The sequence below is a fragment of the Bubalus bubalis genome, chromosome 3, assembly GCF_019923935.1.
Source record: "Bubalus bubalis isolate 160015118507 breed Murrah chromosome 3, NDDB_SH_1, whole genome shotgun sequence".
Lineage (NCBI taxonomy): Eukaryota > Metazoa > Chordata > Mammalia > Artiodactyla > Bovidae > Bubalus > Bubalus bubalis.
Window position 1 is genome coordinate 151,246,589 of NC_059159.1, and position 22,575 is coordinate 151,269,163.

General features: G+C 38.7%; 1 protein-coding gene and 1 pseudogene across 4 annotated transcripts in view; one reads left to right on the forward strand and one right to left on the reverse strand.

The window, feature by feature from the left end:
- Nucleotides 1-22,575, reverse strand: part of SPIN1 (spindlin 1) — an 80,745-nt gene that overhangs the window by 23,644 nt on the left and 34,526 nt on the right. For 2 of the 4 annotated variants that reach the window (XM_025282126.3, XM_025282127.3), the window contains exons 3-4: nt 16,947-17,025; nt 2,349-2,397 (exon numbers count right to left, since the gene is read on the reverse strand). In XM_025282126.3, coding sequence (XP_025137911.1) covers nt 2,349-2,397; nt 16,947-17,025 — 128 coding nt within the window. The remainder of the gene's footprint in view (nt 1-2,348; nt 2,398-16,946; nt 17,026-22,575) is intronic. The other 2 variants (XM_025282129.3, XM_025282128.3) reach the window with 1 other exon arrangement.
- LOC102409980 lies at nt 4,374-5,047 on the forward strand (annotated as a pseudogene).

Here is a 22,575-nt window from a genome sequence, read left to right on the forward strand (position 1 = left end):
CATTCGAAAACTAAAACAAAGAATCACTACAGCTACATCCACCTTATTTGCCCCCAACTACACCTGCCTTCAAGATGTGCCTTCATTGAAGAGATAATTCCCAAACAACCTCCTGGGAAGCCAGAAAAGAAATGTCCACCAGTTTGTTCCCAAAATACACCAAGGACCCTGGCTCACAAGAAGCACAAAAGTTTCTATTTACTTCAAAAAATGAGAACGAGACTCAGCTATGCAACATTTCTGGGTGCAGAGACACTGCTCCAAGCACTTTGGACCTGATTACCAGAATCCTCTCACACCCACGGAGATAGGAGGTGCCATTTGCAGGACATGGGCTCTGCCAGCCCTTGTCTCCTGGATGTTCCTGTGACTCTCTCAAGCAAGCAGAGGCATGTGCACATCGAGTTGTTATGGCACAGTCCCCTTGTACCAACACGGAAAGCGAGAGGAGGCATGACCACGGGTCAGTGGCTGCACACAAGGAGTCTGAGCGCCTTACTCTCTGGAGGGCCACAGTGGAGGCAGGCAAGGAGAGAGCGAGGCTCCAAGTTCTGTTTTCCTGTATCTGTTTGCTATAAACACTTCATCTGTAATGAAAACGCGAAAACCTCACTGTTCCAGTCCAACACCATGACTTAATCAAGTTAAGCTGAGCGTTAGGCATACGAGGGATTTGGTAAAGCCCACAGCTAGGCCAGTGGGGCTTCCCACTCCAAGGCCAGCCTCTCCACCACCCATCATCCCCACTTACCCATTCAAGGACAACAGTTAACAGCTTTCATTTGTGATATGCGGAAACTTCTGTTTCAGTTTTTTTCCACCCCACCCATCCTCAAATTTGCACTGACATCAGAAAAAAATAGGAAAATGACTGGTAACTTTTCAACTTCTCCTTTTTGCTATGTTCAAAACTTCTACTCTTTAAGTGAGACAAGCACACCTCATATTAAAGCCCTAGATCACGTTTCCCGAATCATGTAACAGATGGGATGAGAGATTCTTTAGCTGCACATGTATGAACTTCAAAAATCAAATGCATAGGAATTTATTCCTTTTTAGGGGAAAAAAGATGAACAATGCTAGTTTTGCAAAGTTAATGTGTAATTTCTTTCATCTCCCATTGTATTTAAGTTTTTTTTTTTCATTACCTTCTATTTATGCCAAGAGATGGTTTACTACTTATGGTAAAGATAATGAGTGGAGATATATTACATAAATTATTAGATCACTATATATGACAGAACTGTGAAGATGATGGGCAAATAAGTGAAATTTGAGAAATGTTTTATCAAACCTCAGGACTTGCCCTATCTTCATATTTTTGCTTTTCAAGTCATTTCTTAAACTGAGTATCACATATATTTACATTACATATCCAAGTTTTCCTTTAAATAGAGACATATTTTGGTTTAACTACCTACAATTAATGAAAGGCACCTTTATTCATCCAGACCTTCTATAACAGCCCAGAGGACTCTCACACTCTTCTGCTACTACAGAGTGGTGACCAAGAGGCACAAGCATTTCAATATGAATAATTTGAAAATAGTTAATTGTATAATCAGTCTTGGGAGGTGCTAGGGTCACCATGAGGGTCTCCCATATTTAACAACCTTATGATGAACACTCATACAATCATAGTTGATTTGTTAGGATTTCATGGTGCAGTAGCCATCACAGTACCACAGTACCAGTGGATATTGTTGTTTAAGATAGTAAATTTTCTTTTTGGACGTAACTATACACATACAAAAAAACTGCAGGAAGGAAAAAAGTTGCTTTTACACTCTAGTACCTACAGAATTTAAGATTCATACCACGTTTGTCACTTAAAATTATCTTTCAACACTAATACACTTTCTCTACATTACAATATCCTCATTCATTTGAAAATTTTATGAAGAAGTGAGTGTGCCTGGCAGAGTGCTAGCTAGGTCCTCGATGAACATGGGCAAGAAAGCACACCATTACCCAGTGTGCAGCGAGGCTCCATGTGAGGCTGGCTGCGCAGAGGGTTCAAGAGAGGGCCTCACAGAGATGACCTCACAGCCCATGTAACCAAAGGCCACAGTGTGCTATCTAAAAAGGCAAGTTTCTGCAAAACAGATAACCAGTGCAAGTTCAATGCATGAAGCAGAGCACTCAAAGCCGGTGCTCTGGGACATCCCAGAGACGGGGTGGGAAGAAACGAGGGAGTGGGATTCAGGATGGGGGACACATGTGCACCCGTGACCAATTCATGTCAATGTATGGCAAAAACTATCACAATGTTTAACGTAATTATCCTCCAATTAAAATTAATTAATGAAAAATAAATAAATAAAAAGGCAAGTTTCAGAACCGCTTACTTGTGGGATGTCCTTTTCTTCATCATGCTTGCAGATACACCAGCATGGCCTAAAAGAGAAGTGAGTACACGTCAATGAAAACTGGATTAAAAAATAGTTCAAACTCAAGAAAAAGTTAACTTACGAAAAAATGCCATATAAAGTATGAAATTAAAATAAACCACAAGGGAATTCCCTGGTGGCCTAGGGTTAGGACTCTGTACTACTCTGCTTTCAATGCCAAAGGTACCAGGTTCCATTCCTGGTTAGGGAATGCTGCAGAACCCCACAAGCCACAAGATGTAGCCAAAAAAAAAAACAAAAAAAACCCCACAACAGCCAAAATGTAAGAAAACCATTTGCTTACTTATCTTTTAAACGGAAGATAAGGGGTCCTGGGAAGATAAAATGACAGGAAGAGCAGTTTATCTGCCTAAATTGGCCATAAAACACACATAAATCACATGGATAAAAACTACAGCCAAAAAAAGTGACAATCCTAGTCATAAAGTACTAATAGGTATAGAACTCATCTTCCTGCCACAAACAACTAGAAAATGGGACAAGAGATATGAAACATCTGAATCCAGACATCAGGACAAGAGGCAGCACAGGACTATGGAACCAGGGAGCAGAAAACCCACACAAGGGCCCCTATACCAACCAAGTGCATCCCAAGAACCATTTGAGGACAATGGTGCATGAAGGGTAACCAAGAACACTGAGGTTGTGCTACACTGAGAGTCAGATGGAAGCTAAGGAGGTGAGGTGGGCTGGGAGTCGTGGGTCAGAGTGCTGGCAAGGAAAGAGATCTCACAGGGAGCTCCAAACATCTGGAAAAGGTATGGTGGTCTTTAGTCTTTAGCTAGATACTAACTTGCAAAGGCATGAGAGCTGTTCAAACTCCATCTAGCCACCTCTTTGAACACACAGGACAATCAGGAAAAACCATAAAGATAATCCCTTGGCAGGAGGATGAAGCAGCCCTAAGAAGAAAAGCTGCTACAGACACATCCCAGAACTTGCTTGCCAAAACAAAGCTCCAATATTCAGTTAAAGGGTACCAGTAAAACCCAGTGCTCCACAACTGGGTTGGATACTTCAGATGTCCAACACCCCAACTACAAGTACTAAGTCTGTGGGAAAGCAGAAAACTATAACCCCATAAGCAAACAGGTTATAACCGAAACAATGTAATTAGCAAGCAAAGATGCTAAAAGAATGATTAACAACTATGTTCAAACAGTTAGAGGAAGACATAAACACTTAAAACAGATGAATGGGGGAAGGAGAAGAAATAAATGAAAGGGATGAAAAATATATGATCCAAAATGAAGAAGAAAAAAAATCCACTGGATGTGGTTAATAGCAGATCAGACCCCACAAATAAAAAAAGCAGTGAATATGAGACATTGTAACACAACATATCCAAAATAGAACACAAACAGCCTCAGTGACTTCTAGAACAATAGCAACCGGCCCAGCATAAATGAAACGGACTCCACAAAAGAGGACAGAGGGGTGAAGAAAAAGTGACAAAAATAATGGCAGAAAGGTTTTCAGATGTGATAAATACATAAACATAGAACCAACAAGGTCAATGAAGCCAAAGTAAGATAAAAAAACAAAGGGAAAAACCACAAGGCACATTCTAACCAATTTCTGAAAACCAGTGACACAGAAAATACTTTTAACCAGCCAAACAATAAAAGACATCTTAAATTTAGGCAAACAAAACAGTGGCTCCAGATTTGTTGTCAGAAACAATGCTGGCCAGAAAAAACAGTGGAATAAATCTTTAAGGTGCTGCTAAGATAAAGAAAACAATCTACTTGTGAATACTATGTATAGCAAAAATCTTTCCAACCCCAACAATATTATTTCACTAAATATAGTTTAAATACATCAATTAAGAGACTATACAAAGAAGGAAGAAACAATTATTAAAATCAAAGGTATCAGGCATCAAAAAGGATATTCCAAAATGATAACAGGGTCAATTAAGAAGCTGCAACACTCTTTCCTTTCCGGGGTGTGGGAGGTAAGATGGTAGTGCAGATTTCCAAGAAGAGAAAGTCTGTCTTTGAAGAAGATGGCATCTTCAAAGCTGAACTGAACGAGTTTCTCACTCAGGAGATAACTGAAGATGGGTACTCTGGAGTTGAGGTCCGAGTTACACCAACCAGGACAGAAATCATTATCATGGCCACAAGGACAGAGAATGCTCTTGGTGAGGAGGGCTGGCGGATCCAGGAATTGACTGTTGTGGTTCAGAAGAGATGTGGCTTCCCTGAGTGCACTGTAGGGCTATATGCTGAAAAGGTAGCCACAGGAAATCTGTGTGCCATTGTCCAGGCAGAGTCTCGGCATTACAGACTCCCAGGAGGCCTTGCTGTGCGAAGGGCCTACTATGGTGTGCTGAGGTTCATTTTTGTGGTGTCTGGGAAACTCCAAGGATAGAGGGCTAAATCCATGCATGATCCACAGTGGGGACCCTGTTAACTACTATGTTGACACCTCCGCACACCACGTGCTGCTCAGACAGGGTGTGCTGGGCATCAGGGTAAAAGATCATGCTGCCTTGGGACCCAACCAGTAAGATTGGCCCTAAGAAGCCTTTGCTTGATAACGGGAACACTCTGGAACCCAGAGATGAAAATGCTGCCTACCAACCCCATGAACAGAAAAATGGGAAGCCAGAGCTGCATGCCATGCCCTAGCCGGTAAACCAAGGCAAGACAGATTTCCTTGGCCCCTGGGTCTGGAGCCTGGATGTAGCTCTATAAAGATCTTTAATAAAATATTTTTAAAATACAAAAAAAAAAAAAGAAGCCACAACAGGGCTGGTGGTCCTGTGGTTAGGGCTCCCAGTTCTCATTACTGAGGGCCTGAGTTCAATATCTGGTCAAGGAACTAAGATCCCACAGTCATGTAGCACAGTCAAAAATAAAAAAAGGAAGCTATAACGATCTTAAAAGTATATAAACCTAATTATAGTATACTGAAATATATAAAGCAAAAACTGATAGAGTAAGAAAAACGGACATACTCATATTTAAAAATATAAACACTTCTCAGTAATTGATATAACAAGTGGGTAAGAATATAAGAAAAGGATATAGAAGACCTAAACATCACAAACAGCCAACTAGGCTTAGATGACATTTACAGAATGTCAATCCAGTAATGCCAAAATAAACCTTTTTTCCAAGTTCACATGGGACATTAACCCAGATACACCATATGCTACTCAGAATACAAACTCTCAATACACTTAATGTCAAACTATACAAAATAAGTCCTCTGACTACATCAGAATTAAATTAGAAATAAATATTTGTAAACACCCCAATATCTGAAAATTAAACAATCTTTTAAAACTTCATGTTTCAAACACAAAGTCACAATGAAAATTCAAATATTTTGAATAAGAAAACAACAACTTATCGATATCTACAGAATGCTTCAAAATATATACCATATTGATCAAAATTCACACTAAGTAACATAATCCACCTGGGTGGAGGAAGAAGGCTTCTGGGTTATCGCAAAGTTCTCTCCTTGGCATTACATTAAGACATGCAGTTTTTAAACATAAATTTCTGCAGTTACATAACAATTCTAAAAAGATAAATGAAAAAGGTCAGTTGGTCTGTACAGGACTGTCCATTCTACTTCACAGATAAAAACTGCCAAACATGATCCCAAATGCTAAGAGAGCCATTCCCCCTCAGTTTCACCCAGCATGTTGACATACACTGATGAAGTGGGCAGCCCTTTCAGCAGTATGAGGTGCAGCTGCAAATGCCTATGGATGGTCATCCAGATGATCCTGTCAACCCACACTACATTTCATAATCACACTTTATGCCCACTTCACTTTTGGTCTCAAAGTTCCTCCTTAGTACAGAGGATATTAATCAATATCTCCACCCTCAAAGAGGCTCTAATGAAAAAAGTAGACAATAAATAAGAACAAATGAGTAATATAAGCAGAAAAATGGAATGTTTAAGAAAAAACAGACAGACATGGCAGATGGGCTTCCCTGATGGTTCAGTGGTTAAAGAATCCACTGCCAATGCAGGAAATATGGGTTTGATCCCTGGTCTGGGAAGATCCTACATACTGTAGAACAACTAAGCCCCTATTGCCACTACTATCGAGCTTGTATTCTAGACAGACCCCAGGAATAGCAACTACTGAGCCCACTGGCGTAGAGTCAGGACTCCACACAAGAGAAGCCACTGCAATGAAAAGCCTGCGACCCCATGAACAGTAGCCTACCACACTCCTCCATCCATGGTATTTTCCAGGCAAGGGTTGCCACATCCTTCTCCAGAGGATCTTCCCAACCCAAGGATCGAACCTGGGTCTCCCGCATTGTAGGCAGACACTTTACCATCTGAGCCACCAGGGAAGTCCTAAGATCCAGCATAACCAAAATAATATTTTTTAAAGATCAAAGAGATTTAAGACACAGCAGAAATCAAAAACACCAAAAGAGAAATGAAGAATGCTTTGACAGACTCATTAGTAGACCAAGTAGACTCAGCTAAGGAAACAACTTCTGAGCTTGAAGATATGTCAAAAGAAACTTCCAATACTGAAAAGTAAAGAGAAAAAAAAGATAAAGATGCAGGGAAAAACAGAATATCCAAGAACTGTTAAATAACAACATAAGTATAATATGTACATAATGAGAATATCAGAAAGATAAGAAAGAAACAGGAAAAAATATGTAAAGTAATAATGACAATTTGCCCCAAATTAATGTCAGACACCAAACCACAGATAAGGATGCGCAGAGAACACCAACCAGGAAAAGTGCCAAGGAAACAAAAATAAAATCTAAATAGGCTTTTCATATTCAAATGTGAGAAAAATCAAAGATAAAGAAAAAACCTCTTAAGAAGCCACAATTAAAAAAAAAAGCAAAATTAAGAATTAGATCCTACTTCTCTTCAGAAAGCATGGAAGCAAAAAGATACTGGAGTGAAATATTTATAGTGAAAAGAAAGAAAAAACCTAAAATTTTATATTCTGCAAAAGTATCCTTCAAAAGTGAGAGAAACAGACTTGCTCAAACACAGATGAGGGAATCTGTTGCCAGGAGATCTGCCCTTCAAAAAATGTTAGAAGAAATTATTCAAAGAGAAGAAAAACAAGATAGCTCTGAAACTCAGATCTACATAAAGAAAGAACATTAGAAATAGAATAAGTGAAAGTAATATAAAAACTTTTTATTTTTCTGATTTTTAATTGAACTGATAACATTTTGTTCACAGTAATATTAGCAACAATGTACTAGATGATTATGGAGCTCATATGTAAGCGAAAGACAACAATACAAAGGACTAGAGTGGAAGAATTAGAATACTTTGCTGTTACAAGATATTCGCACTACCAATGAAGCTCTACCACATTATTTGACAGTGTACCAGAATTAGTTGTATATTGCAAACTCGAGAGCTAGAAGTTTTTTAAAAAAGTATAATTGACAAGGTAAGAAAAGAGAGTAAAGGGAATCAAGTACAATGCTCAATTAAAACCATAAAAGGGGACTTGCCTTACAGTCTAGTGGTTAAGAATCTGCTTACCAATAGAGGGGACATGGGTTCTATCCCTTGTCTGGGAAGATCACATATACCATAGGGCAACTAACTAAGCCTGTGAGCCACAACTACTGAGCCAATCCACCAAAACCACTGAAGCCTGCTCGTTCCAGAGCCCAAGTGCCACAACTACTGAAGCCCGCAGCAGCTACTGAAGCCTGCATGCCTGAGTGCCTGTGCTCTGCAGCAAGAGAAGTCCCCACATGAGAAGTCTGAGGACTGCAAGTGGAAAGTAGTACCCACTCATAGAAACTGAAAGTTTGGCTGTGCACAGCAATGACAACACGGTGCAGCCATAAATAAATAAGCAAGAAAAAAACCGTAAAAGGCAGAAAAAGAGTAGAAGACAAAAATATGAACAAAGAACAAGGGCAATATAGCAATAAGTATGGCAGATATTAATCCAGTAATCTCCTTAAATGCCAATGGTCTAAGTAAGCACTCCAATAAAGAGACGGTCATACTGAATGAAAAAGCAATACCATATTATAGATTTTCTATAAGAAATTCACTTTAAAAACAAAGATATATTCAGAGTGAAAGTAAACAGATGGAGAAGAGGTACCAAGGTAACAAAGATCAAGAGAAAGTCCTTAAAGGGGTATTTGGGCTTCCCAGTAAAAGTGAAACTCACTCAGTCATATCCGACTCTTTGTGATCCCATGGACTATACACAGTCCACAGAATTCTCCAGGCCAGACTACTGGGGTGGGTAGCCTTTCCCTTCTCCAGGAGATCTTCCCAACCCAGGGATCGAACTCAGGTTTCCTGCATTGCAGGTGGATTCTTTACCAGCTGAGCTGCCAATTTCAGAGAGAGATTTAAGAGCAAAAAAATTCACTGGGGATACAGAAAAGCATTATGTAACAATTATGGTCTCAATTCTCCAACAAGACATAACAATCCTTAATGTGTATGTACCTAACAACAGAGCATCAAACTAGTTGAGGCAAAAACCAATAGGAACTACAAGGAGAAACAGATGAATTCACTATCACAGTTGAAAACACTTCACTATCTCTATCAGAAATGGACAGCTTCAGCCTTAAGAAAACTGGAAAAAGACATAGCTGAACCCAATACTACCATTAATCACATGGATAAAACTGACATATATATAGCACTTTACCCAACAACTGAAGAATATACCTTCTTCTCAAGATCCCTTGGAGTATTCATTAAGAGGGCCTATATTGTGAACCATCAAACACACTTTAACAAATTTAAAAGTGGAGAAGGAAATGGCAACCCACTCCAGTATTCTTGCCTGGAAAAGTCTATGGACAGAGGAGCCTGGCTGGCTGCAGTCCATGGGGTTACATGACTGAGCATGTGTGCATGAGGGTGGAGGGTCACGGGTTGGTAGCAATAAACTGGTAGAACTAAAAAAAAAAAAAAAAAAAAAAAAAAAAAAGAGGATAAAAGAAATATCCTCAGACCACAATGAGATCTACACTCAGTAATAGAAAGACAGCTGGAAAATCCCCAAATACTTGGAGATTAAATAACACACTTCTAAATACATGGTTCGAAGATGAAATTTTAAGACAAAAATATTTTGAACTAAATGAAAACGAAAGTACAATTTACTAAAATCTGTGGGATTCAGATAAAGCAGTGCTTAAAGGGGTATTTGGGCTTCCCAGGTGGCTCAGATGGTAAAGTATCTGGCTGCAATGCAGGAGATGATCCCTGGGTTGGGGATAATCCCCTGGAAAAGGGAATGGCAACCCACTACAGTATTCTTGCCTGAAGAATTCCATAGACAGAGGAGCCTGGCAGTTTACAGTCCATGAGGTTGCAAAGAGTTGGACATGACTGAGTGACTGATACTAACTAAAGGAAAATTTATAGGACTAAATGAAATGCATATATCGGAAAAGAGGAAAGATTTAAAACCAAAAATCTACGCTTCCAATTTAGAAAACCAGAAAAAGAAGAGCAAATTAAATGCAAAGTAAGCAGATATTATAAAACTTAGCAATCAACAAAACTTAAATTACAAGTCAAGAGAGAAAAATCAACAAAATCAAAACCTGGTTCTTCAAAAAGATCCAAACTGATAAATCTCTAAGATGAAAGAAGACATCAGTACTGATTCCACATACAAAATATATATATGAGGTAAACTACAAAACTGTGATCAAAGAAATTAAAGAACCATTTAAATGGATAAATATTCCATGCTCATGGACAGGAAGACTCAATATCATCAAGATGTCAGCTCTTCCCCACTTGATCCATAGATTTTAAATGCAATCCCAATCAGATTCCTAGCAAGTTATTTTGAGGATATCAACAAATTGATTCTAGAGTTTTTAATGGAGAGGCAAAAAGACACAACCAATAGGATATTGAAGTTGAAAAACAAAACTGGAGGACATGACCGGACTTCATGACCCGCTATACAGCTACATTAATCATGACAGTGTAAAAGAATTGGTGAAAGAATGAACAAATAGATAAAAAAAAAAAAAAAACAGAATAGAAAGCCCATAAGAGATCCTCCATAAATACAGTCAACTATCCTTTGACAAATGAACAAAGGTAATACACATGAAGACAGTGTTTTCAACAAATGGTGCTGGAACAACTGGACTGCTACATGCAGAAAAGTGAATTTAGACACAGACCTTATATCCATCACAAAAATGAACTCGTAACAGATCATATACCTGAATGTAAAATTAAAAACTATAAAATATAATGCCTAAAAGGTAGTAATAGGAGAAAATCTAGATAACCCTGGTTATGTTGAACACATTTTAGATACTGAGTCTGCCAAAAAGTCCGTTCAGTTTTCCTGTAAGATGGCTGTGGTAGTGCTTAGCTGTCTTGAACTTCATTTGAAACAATTCTGTTAGACTGTACTGTCACAGGTGTCATCTCAGTGTGCATCAAAAAAAAACCTTATCAAAATTGGTGAAATTTTGTGTAGCCATTTCCAGTCATTTTAATAGTGAAGACAGAAGAAAACTTTATTATTTCAAGAAAACACAATTGATTTGTGCAGTGTATGGAAAAGGTGCTGTGACTTATCAGATAGACCAGTTGAAGTTGACAGCCATTAAACCCAGACATTAACTGAGAAAGATCAATGTTATACCACGTGGGAGACAGCCAACATACTCAAAACATCCAAATCAAGTGCTGAAAATCGTGTGCACCAGCTTGGTTATGTTAATCACTTTGGTATTTGGGTTTCACCTAAGTGGGAAAAACCTTATTAAAAAAAATATATATTTTTGGCTGTGCTGGGTCTTTGCTGTTGCACATCAGCTTTCTCTAGTTGCAGCAAATGGGGGCTACTCTCTAGTTGCAATGCCAAGGGCTTCTCATTGTGGGGGCTTCTCTTACTGCAGAGCACAGGCCCGAGGCATGTGGGCTTCAGCAGTTGTGGCACAACAGGCTTAGGTGTCCTGCAACGTGTGGGATCTTTCCAAACCAGGGACCAAACCCGTGTCCACTGCAACGGCAGGTGGATTCCTGATCACTGGATCACCAGGAAAGCCCCATGAAGAAATGGTATTTCTGCAAGCAATTCTACTTAAACGTAATGAAAACATTCTGTTTTTAAAACAAACTGACGAGTGATGAAAAGCAGACACTGAATAATAATTGGAAGAGATTGTGGGACAAGCAAAAGGAACCACCACACCAAAGGCTGCTCTTCATCCAAAGATTATATAGTACATATGGTGGGATTTGGAAGGGAGTCCTCTATTATGAGCTCCTTCTGGAAAATCAAACAATTCCAACAAGTACTGCTCCCAATTAGACCACCTGACAAGAAGTATCTAGAATTAGTCAACAGAAAACACATAATCTTTTCATCAGGATAACACAAGATCACATGTTTCTTTGATGATCAGGCAAAAACTGTAACAGCTTTGCTGGGAACTTCTGATTCATACACCATTTCACCAGCACTGCACCTTCAAAATTCCATTTATTTTAGTCTTTACAAAATTCTCTTAATGGAAACAATTTCAAATCCCTGGAAGACTGTAAAAAGCACCTGGAACAGTTCTTTGCTCAAGAAGATACAGTTTTGGGAAGAAGGAATTACGAAGTTGCCTTAAAAAATCACAGACGGTAATGGAACAAAAAACATTATGTTGTCCAATAAAGTTCTTGAAGAAAATGAAAAAAGTGTCTTTTATTTTTACTTTAAAACCAAAGGAACATTTTGGCCAACTCAATACAATGCCAAAGGCACAATCCATGAAAAAAATAACTGATAAGTCAGACAATTAAAATTTAAAACTTCTGCTCTATGAAAGACAATTTCAAGATGCTAAGAAAATATTTGTGAAAGACATATCTAATAAAGTACTGTTATCTATAATATATACAACTTTTAAAATTCTGCAACAAGAAAACAAACTGATTATAAACATCCTTTAAAAAATGAACCGAAAACCTTAATATATACCTCATTAAAGAAGACAGAGATGGCAAATAAACACATGAAAAGATGCTCTGAGAAATACAGGCTCAAAACAATGAGACACCACTAATATACCTATTAGAATGGTGAAACTGACAACAGCAAACTCTGGAGAGGATGTGAAGCAACTGGAATTCTCATTCAAAGCTGATGGAAATGCATATTTGGCAGTTTCTAACAAAACTCTTACCATATGATCCAGAAATTATGCTCCCTGACACTTACCCAAAGGAGGTAAAAATTTATATCCATATAAAAGCCTACACATGGATGTTCATAGGACTTTTATTCATAAGTGCCAAAACTTGGAAGCAATCAACAAGACATCCTTCAGTAGGTGAATGCATAAACACTTGGTACTATATCCAGACAACAGATTATTCAGTACTGAAAGAAAAAAGAGCCATCAAGCCATGAAAAGACATGGAGGAAACTTAAACCCATAATACTAACCTGGTAAGTTTACATATTTTATGACTCCATCTATATGATATTCTGGAAAAGTCAAAAACTATGGAGACAATGAAAGGTCAGACAATAAAAGGTTAAGGGGGAGGCAGGGATGAATAGCTGCAGCAAAGAGGAATTTTAGGGCCGTGAAGCCTCTCTGTGTGATACTCCAACGGTGGATTCGTGTCATTACTTGTCAAGACCCACAGAGCACACATCACCAAGAGTGAACACTGCGGTGAACTACAGACTCAGGGTGATGATGTTCACTGCAACAGACGCATCTATTTAACAAAAGTACAAGTGGCTGTGGGATGCTGCTGCTGGGAAACACTGAAGAGACGGGATATATAAGGAACCATTGTACCTGTGGCTCAATTTTGCTGTGACTTGAAATTGCTCTACAATAATAGTCTATTTTTAAAAAATTCTTTATAAAAAAATAAAGAGGTACTAGACTTATTCTTTGACCATCAACACTAGGCTAGATTAACAAGAGTTAAATGATGCCTTCAAAACTGAGGTAAAATTACTTCAAAGCTTGAATTCTATAATCAGATAAAATACCAACTGGCATTTACATTCACGTATGGGCTCAAAATTTTACAGCTTAAACAAATCTCTCAAAATTATTGGAAGATACTCCAGAAATTGGGAGAAAAGCACTGTAGACACACAGGACTCAAGAAACCATGTCAGAAGTCCAGCACAACTCCTGAGAAGCAGGCTAAGGGACCCATACAGATGGGGGCAAGAGACAAGGGACGCAAAAAGGTTTTCTCCAAGAAGCTGATGCCACACAACAGCATGTAAGATAAATTAGTCATAACACAGACAAAAGTTACTATCTCTGACATTAAAAGACTTTCAGAAAGCAGCGAAGAAAAAAATGGGTTTCTTATCTGAACAGAAAAAGGCCAAAGAGGCCTTTAAAACTACAGCGATACCATTCCTCGTCCATCAGATGGGAAAAGCCTACGCTGCTGGTGACATGCACCACTGGCAAGACTGCGCAAGAAACACTGACAAACTGCTTGCTGCTAGGAACGCAAAGCGGTGCAAAGCCCACACAGGGGAAGGCGATGGCATCTTACGTAACTACATATATACTTGAGATCTGATTCAGTGCTACCTCAAGAAATCTATCCCAATGACAGTGCTAAGACAAATGGGAAAGGCTATTCACTGCAGTTATTATTTCCAATAGCTGAGTAAAAGCAACACAAATGTCCAAGTAAATGACTACTCTACAAACTAACTTCGTACTTCTACACAATGGGATACTATTCAGTTGTAAAGAACCATGAGCCATTTCTCTATATATTGCTAAGAAGAGGTCACAACTACATACTGTTCAGGGGAAAAGGCAAGTAACAGAAGAACAGGTAGGTATGTATATATTAACTGGGCACTAAAATTACTTTGTTATTGACAATGGCTTCATATCAACCATCTGAGGATCACAGATTTTCCAGCGGAAAACAGAACAAGACCCTTCAGTAGGTAGCTACAGTTACATCTATTTGTTGATTGAAGTGAGGAAAAACAAGCATAATTTACAAAATAAACTGTTCTATGATTCACCTAACAGTACAGTCACTTCAACTGTCCCAAACAATAACAGGCAAGAAAAACTATATACACTCAAACTGTTTTAACAAGCTCATCCAGACACAAGTTCCAAAATACTCAGCATTTTTTTTAAATTTACTTTTACTGTATTATTTACTTATTTTTGGCTGCCCGGGCTTTCTCTAGTTGCAGTGCAGACTTCTCACTGCAGCGGCTTTTCTTGTTGTGGAGCACAGGCTCAATAGTGTGGCACACGGGTTTGATCGCCCCTTAGCATGTGGGATCTTCCCGTGTCTCCTGCATTGACAGGCGGATTCTTTATCACTGAGCCACCAAGGAAGCCCTTTTTATGTGCATTTTTGAAAATTGTTATTAAGAGACAATTTCAGTAAATCTGAGAACCGAAAAGAATATGAATGAATCACTATACATTACACCTGTAGCTTTCTAACAATCAATTCATCCACTGCCTATTCATGAAACTTTTAAAGATGTACACGCTTTAGCTAGGCAAGAGTACACACTAAGAAACAAAGGCACAGCAACCAAGAAAAAGGAGAATCTAACATACAAAAGAGGAAAAAGAAACTCCAAGGATGACAAGGTTGTATCAGATCGAGACAATAATCAACAAAATAGAAAATGACAGAAGGTGCTAGAAAAAGACTCTCTTAAGAAAAACAAGGACAGATGGATTATCTATTACATTCGGCATGCAGGAAATTATATTGAGAGGAGTTTCATAAAGCTGTTAGAGGTTCTAGAAGACTCCAACTTGCAAAGAAACTTAAACAAATAGAAAAAAATAAAGCAATCACAAAACTCCAAGAAAAACATAATGTATCAAAAAAAAGTAACCATACTGCATTACTTGGCTCAAATGTTCAATATTTATGTAGTAATCATGACAGAAACAATAAATACATTTCTAGCCAAAGCTTTTTTAGAAGTTTAAAGAAGTAGTAAAACTGTCAAGATGACATAATGCTATGCGTAAGTTCAGTTCAGTTGCTCAGTCGTGTCCGACTCTTTGCGACCTCATGAATTGCAGCACACCAGGCCTCCCTATCCATCACCAACTTCCAGAGTTCACTCAAACTCACGCCCATCAAGTTGGTGATACCATCCAGCCATCTCATTCTCTGTCGTCCCCTTCTCCTCCTGCCCCCAATCCCTCCCAGCATCAGAGTCTTTTCCAATGAGTCAACTCTTCGCATGAGGTGGCCAAAGTACTGGAGTTTCAGCTTTAGCATCAGTCCTTCCAAAGAACACCCAGGACTGATCCCCTTTAGAATGGACTGGTTGGATCTCCTTGCAGTCCAAGGGACTCTCAAGAGTCTTCTCCAAAACACTGTTCAAAAGCATCAGTTCTTCAGCGCTCAGCTTTCTTCACATAAAAAATCCTAAAAGATGTTATCAGAAAACTACTAGAGCTCATCAATGAATTTGATAAAGTTGCTGGATATAAAATTAATATACAGAAATCATTTGTATTTCTGTATACTAACAATGAAGTATCAGAAAGAGAGATTAAGGAAACTAGTTTATTTATCACTGCATCAAAAAGACTCTAAGGACTTCACTGGGGTTCAGTGGCTAAGAGTCCATGCTCCCAATGCAGAGGGCCTGCATTCAATCCCTGCTCATGGAACTAGATCCATATGCTGCAAATAAGGGTTCACATGCCACAGTTAAAAGATCTCCTATGCTGCAATGAAGATCGAAGATCCTGTGGGCCACATCTAAGACCTGGTGCAGCCAAATAAATTCACTGTTGTTTCTGTTCAGTCGCTAAGTGACTCTTTGTGACCCCAAGGACGGCAGCACACCAGGCCCCCAGTCGTTCACCGTCTCCAGGAATTTGCTCAGATTTATGTCCCTTGAGTTGGTGATGCTATCTAACTATCTCACCTCTGTCGCCCCCTTCTCCTCGTGCCCTCAATCTTTCCCAGCATCAGGGTCTTTTCCAATGAGTCTGCTCTTCACAACAGGTAGGCAAAGTACTAGAGCTTCAGCATCAAGCCTTCCAATGAATATTCAGGGTTGATTTCCTTTAGGATTGACCACTTTCACTTCCTTGCAGTCCAAGGGACTCTCAAGAGTCTTCTCCAGCACCATAATTAAAAAACATCAATTCTTCGTCACTCAGCCTTCTTTATGGTCCAATTCTCAGATCCATACATAACTACTGGAGAAACTATAGCTTAACTAGACAGACTTTTGTTAGCAAAGCGATGTCTCTGCTTTTGAATATACTGTCTAGGGTTGAAACAGCTTTTCTTCCAAGGAGCAAGTGTCTTAATTTTGTGGCTGTAGTCACTGTCCGCGTTGATTTTGGAACCCAAGAAAATAAAGTCTGTCACTGCTTCCACTTTCCCCCATCTATTTGCCATGAAGTGAGGGGACCGGATACCACCTTAGTTTCTTGAGTATCGAGTTTTAAGCCGGCTTTTTTACTCTTCTCTTTCACTCTCACCAAGAAGCTCTTTAGTTGCTCTTCACTTTCTGCCATTAGAGTGGTATCATCTACATACCTGAGGTTGTTGATATTTCTCTCGGCAATCTTGACTCCAGCTTGTGAGTTATCCAGCCCAGCATTTCACATGATGTACTCTGCATAGAAGTTAAATAAACAGGGTGACAATATACAGCTTGTCATATTCCTTTCCCAATTTGGAACCAGTCAGTTGTTCCATGTCCCACTCTAATTGTTGCTTCTTGACCTGCATACAGGTTTCTCAGGAGACAAGTAAGGTAGTCTGGTATTCTTATCTCTTTAAGAATTTTCCACAGTTTGTTGTGATCCACAAAGTCAAAGGCTTTAGCATAGTCAATGATGCAGAAGTAAATGATTTTCTGGAATTCCCTGGCTTTCTCTATGATCCAACAAATGTTGGCAATCTGATCTCTCGTTCCTCTGCCTTTTTTTAAACCAGTCTGTACATTCGGAAGTTCTCGGTTCACAAACTCCTGAAGCCTTGCTTGAAGGATTTTGGGCATAACCCTGCTAGCAAGTGAAATGAGTACAATTCTACAGTAATTTGAACACTCTTTGGCACTGCCTTTCTTTGAAACTGGAATGAAAACTGACCTTTTCCAGTGCTGTGACCATTGCTGAGTTTTCCAAATTTGCTGACGTATTAAGTGCAGCACTTTAACAGCATCATCTTCTAGGATTGTAAATAGCTCAGCTGGAATTCTACCACCTCTCCACTAGCTTTGTTGGTAGTAAATGCTAAGACCCACTTGACTTTACACTCCAGGATTTCTGACTCTAGGTGAGTGACCACAAAATCGTGGTTATTCAAGTCATTAAGACCTTTTCTGTATAGTTCTTCTGTGTATTCTTGCCACCCTTCTTACTCTGCTTCTGATAGGTCCTTACCATTTCTGTCCTTTATCATGCCCCTCCTTACATGAAATATTCCCTTGATATCTCCAGTTGTCTTGAAGAGATCTCTAGTTACACAAGCCTCTTCACCACGAGAAGGCTGTGATCCATGAACAGGAGCCAAATTAATAAATAAATATCAAAAAATAATAATAAAGCATTAAGAAAGATAATTTATCTATAAATAAAGCCTAAGGAAGCAGAATACCAGAACTTCAAAAACTATAAAACACTGATGAAAAGAAAATGATGATATACTGTGTTCTTGGAATGGAAGAACCAATAATGTTAAAATGGCCACACTACCCAAAGCAATCTACAGTCAATGCAATTCCTTTCAAATTACCAATGGTATTTTTCATAGAACTAGAACAAAAAATTTTATTTGTATGGAAGCACAAAAGAATCCAAATAGCCAGAACAATCTTGAGAAAGAACACACCTGAGGAATCATGCTCCCTGACTTCAGATTATACTACAGAGACACAGTAATCAGACAGTATGATACTGGCACAAAAACAGACATAGAGATCAATGGACAGGATAGAAAGCCTAGAAATAAACTCACACACTTTGAGTTTCTGAGTGGCAAGAATATACAATTGAGAGTTTGTGGGGAGGCAAAAACACAGAATAGAGAAAAGACAGTCTCTTCAGTTAGTACTGCTGGGAAAACTGGACAGCTACATGTAAACGGATGAAATTAGAACATTCTCTTAACACCATATACAAAAATAAACTCAAAAGGAACTAGACTTAAATGTAAGACTGTGTATTATAAAACTCCTAGAGGAAAACAGAACACTCCGACATAAATCACAGCAATATTTGGGGAGGTGGGGGGAGCAGGTGGGGGCGGGGTGGCTGGCTCTGTCTCTTACAGTAATGGAAATAAAAGCAAAAATTTTACAAATGGTATCTAATTAAACTTTAAAAATTTTTGTACAGCAAAGAAAACCATAACAAAGCAAAAAGTCAATCTACAGACTGGGAGAAAATATTTGCAAATGATGCTACCAACAGAGATTAATTTTCAAAATATACAAACTTCATACAGCTTAGTATCAAAAAACAAACAACCCAATCAAAAAAGGACAGAAGATCTAAACAGACATTTCTCCAAAGATGACACACAAATGGGTAACAGGCATATGAAAATAAGCTCAACATTGCTAATTATTAAAGAAATGCAAATCAAAAGTACAAACAATGAGGTATCTGACTGACAGACACGAGTCAGAATGGCTGTCTTTAAAAAGTCAATAAACAATAAATGCTACACAGAGTGTGGTACTCTTCTACACGGTTGGAGCACATAAACTGGTACAGCTACTATGGAGAACAGAACAGAGGTTCCGTAAAAACTAAAAACAGAGCTACCATATGATACTGGAATCCATGCATCCCAATGTTCATAACAGCACTAATTACAACAGCTAAGACCTAGAAGTAACCATCAACAGATGAATGGATAAAGATGTGGTACACTTATACAACAGACTATTACTCAGCCATAAAAACATGAAATAATGGCACTGCAGCTACTGTAGAGACCTCGAGATTATCATATTAACTGCAGTCAAGGAAAACTATCACATGCTATCACCTACATGCGAAATTTAAAAAAATAATACAAACGAACTTATTTACACAACAGAAATAGACTCACAGACACAGAAGACAAACTTATAGTTACCAGAAGAGATATAATGGGGGGAGGGGATAAATTAGGAGTTTCTGATTAACCTAAACACATTATCATACATAGAACAGGTAAACAAGGACCTACCATATAGTGGAGGGAACAATACTCAATATCTTGTAATATCCTATCATGGAAAAGAATCTGAAAAACAGACATGTATACGCAGGTGGCGCTAGTGGTAAAGAACCTGCCTGCCAATGCAGGAGATGTAAGAGACGCAGGTTCAATCTCTGGGTCGGGAAAATCCCTGAGAGAAGAAAATGGCAACCCGCTGCAGTATTCTTGCCTGGAAACTCCCATGGACAGAGGAACCTCATGGGCTACAGTCTACAGAGTTGCAAAGAGTTGGACACGACTGAAGCAACTTAGCAGCAGTAGTGGCAACACATATACAACTGAATCACTTTGCTGTATACCTGAAACTAACTCAACATTGCAAATTAGCTGTATTTCAATTAAAAAATTAAATAGACTTCATTTAAAAAAAAAAACAACAAAAAGGCTAATGAGAGAAAAAGATGTTATGTGAAAAAGAATCCTCAACAGGTTTCAATAACTAATAAAGAAAAATCTGTATATTCATTATTTACAAATACTGAAGGCAAAAATCAAAATGAATAGAATGCCTACTTTTTGATAAAATCTTTGGCACTATTTGACATTTCACTCATGAATTTCTATTGATTGGTAAACATAAAAATCGAGGTTTTAAAAACATCTGAATATAGTAAAAACAGTTGTTAATCTGAGTATTAAGGCAATGGCACCCCACTCCAGTACTCTTGCCTGGAAAATCCCATGGACGGAGGAGCCTGGAAGGCTGCAGTCCATGGGGTCGCTAGAGTCGGACACGACTGAGCGACTTCACTTTCACTTTTCACTTTCATGCATTGGAGAAGGAAATGGCAACCCACTCCAGTGTTCATGCCTGGAGAATCCCAGGGACGGGGGAGCCTGGTGGGCTGCCATCTATGGGGTCACACAGAGTCGGACACGACTGAAGCGACTTAGCAGCAGCAGCAGCAGGCACATCCATCTATTATTACCATTCCCTGTACTTATCAGTATGATTAAAATGTCATAAAGGGAGAAAATTTATATTTGATAAACTAGTAAAAATGGAGGCTAACTCTATGGGAGGAAAACATGAAAAATTTTATCAGGTAAAAGGACTTGCGGCTCAACATCATTAGGTATATATATAAACTACCACTGTAGAAACCAATTAAAATGCAACATAATTACACAAATAAATCTAAGTTATTTAAAAAACAGAAATCCCTATTATGTTGAACTATGTATATAGAGATAATGCAAATATTCAATTTTCAAATTTTTATTGATTACACATGCCCTAATGATAAACACTGTCAGGTATTAGGATTTGCCCACTGTGGTGGTTTTAAAACATGACCATAATTCTCTGACACTTCTCCCATAGAGCAGAGTACATGCACACTCCCTTGAACCTGAGCAGACCTTTGAGACTGCGTCAATGAACAAAATGCAACAAAAGTGAACCCATATAACTTTCAAGACCCCCAATAGAAGACACCATGCATCTGTGCCTGTTTCTCTTCAGGTACTTGCTCTGGGAGCCTTAAGTAGTAAGTCCAGATATCCAATGGCCCACAGTGGAAGAGAAATATCCTAGGAGCCCTACACAGTGCAGGCTCCCCGCTTCAGTTTTGAGATGGCACCAGACTAAGGGCACATCTGAGCCACCACAGCACATCCAGAGCAGCTCTGGAATGTCTGTCTAGGTTTCTTGATGCATGAAAATAAGAAACCCCTTTCTAGGTGAATTTTATTTGTTAATGGGCACATTTGTTACTGATATAAGGATTTAAAAGTAACAGAGCCTCCATTTATGTTAACAGGAAAAATGATTAAAATAATTTTATAAATAATACTGACCAAAGGGATCATTGACCTAAAAGTATAATACGTAACAGTGAAAAATAAATGACCCCAGGATCTTACACATTAAAATATTAAACAATAGGCCAACTGGAATTTACAGAGTACCCATTCTGTCTTTAGTGCTATGCCACATGCTCTAAGAATTATCAAAGGATAAGAAAATATAAAATCAAAGTATTGGCTAGGATTAGATAATCTCTCCCTTAACAGTAACATCTCCTGGTTTAGCTCCTTCAATTACTTATACCATACTACACATCACTTTAATCAGTTCTCTCTCCTAACTAAGAATATGACTTTAAATCAATGAAGAAAATAGGAGTGATGAATTCAGAATGGTGTGCCTAAAAAAACTTGGGGTACAATTACTATTTCAAGCTACAGAAACATGAGGGGTTCACCGATCAACAAAAACTTGTTGACAGCAATTTTTGAACCAAATGAGATGAAATAAACATTTTGTTAAAATAGTATGATCAACAAAAACAATGCGTTTTGCAGAGCAGCTAGGCATATAGCTAAGCACCTCATACACAAAAACACATTTATTTCTTCATAATAACCCCAGTAGATACATAACAGTACTATTGTTTAGATAAGGAAAAACAAGGCTTAAGAAGATACAAAATGCACCAATGTTTACACAGCTAGTAAAAGAGCAGAACAGGACTTCCCTGGTGGTGCAGTGGATAAGAATCTGCCTGCCAATGCAGGGGACACAAGTTTGATCCCTGGTCTGAGAAGATTCCACATGTCGCAGAGCAATTTAAGCCTGTGTGCAACTTGAACCTGTGCTCTAGAGCCCGCATGTGGCAACTGAACCTGCGCTCTAGAGCCCACATGTGGCAACTGAACCTGCACTCTAGAGCCCGCATGGGGCAACTGAACCTGTGCTCTAGAGCCCACATGTGGCAACTGAGCCTGCGCTCTAGAGCCCGCATGGGGCAACTGCTGAAGCCAGTGTGTCTAAGCTTGTGCTTAGACACCAAGAAGTCACGGCAATGCACCACAAAGAGCAGCCCCCGCTACGAGAAACTGGAGAACCTGTACGCGGTAACAGAGACCTAGTGTAAACAAAAATAAATAAACAAATTATTAAAAAATTTTAAGAAGTAAATAAAAAAAGAGCAGGATAGAACTGATG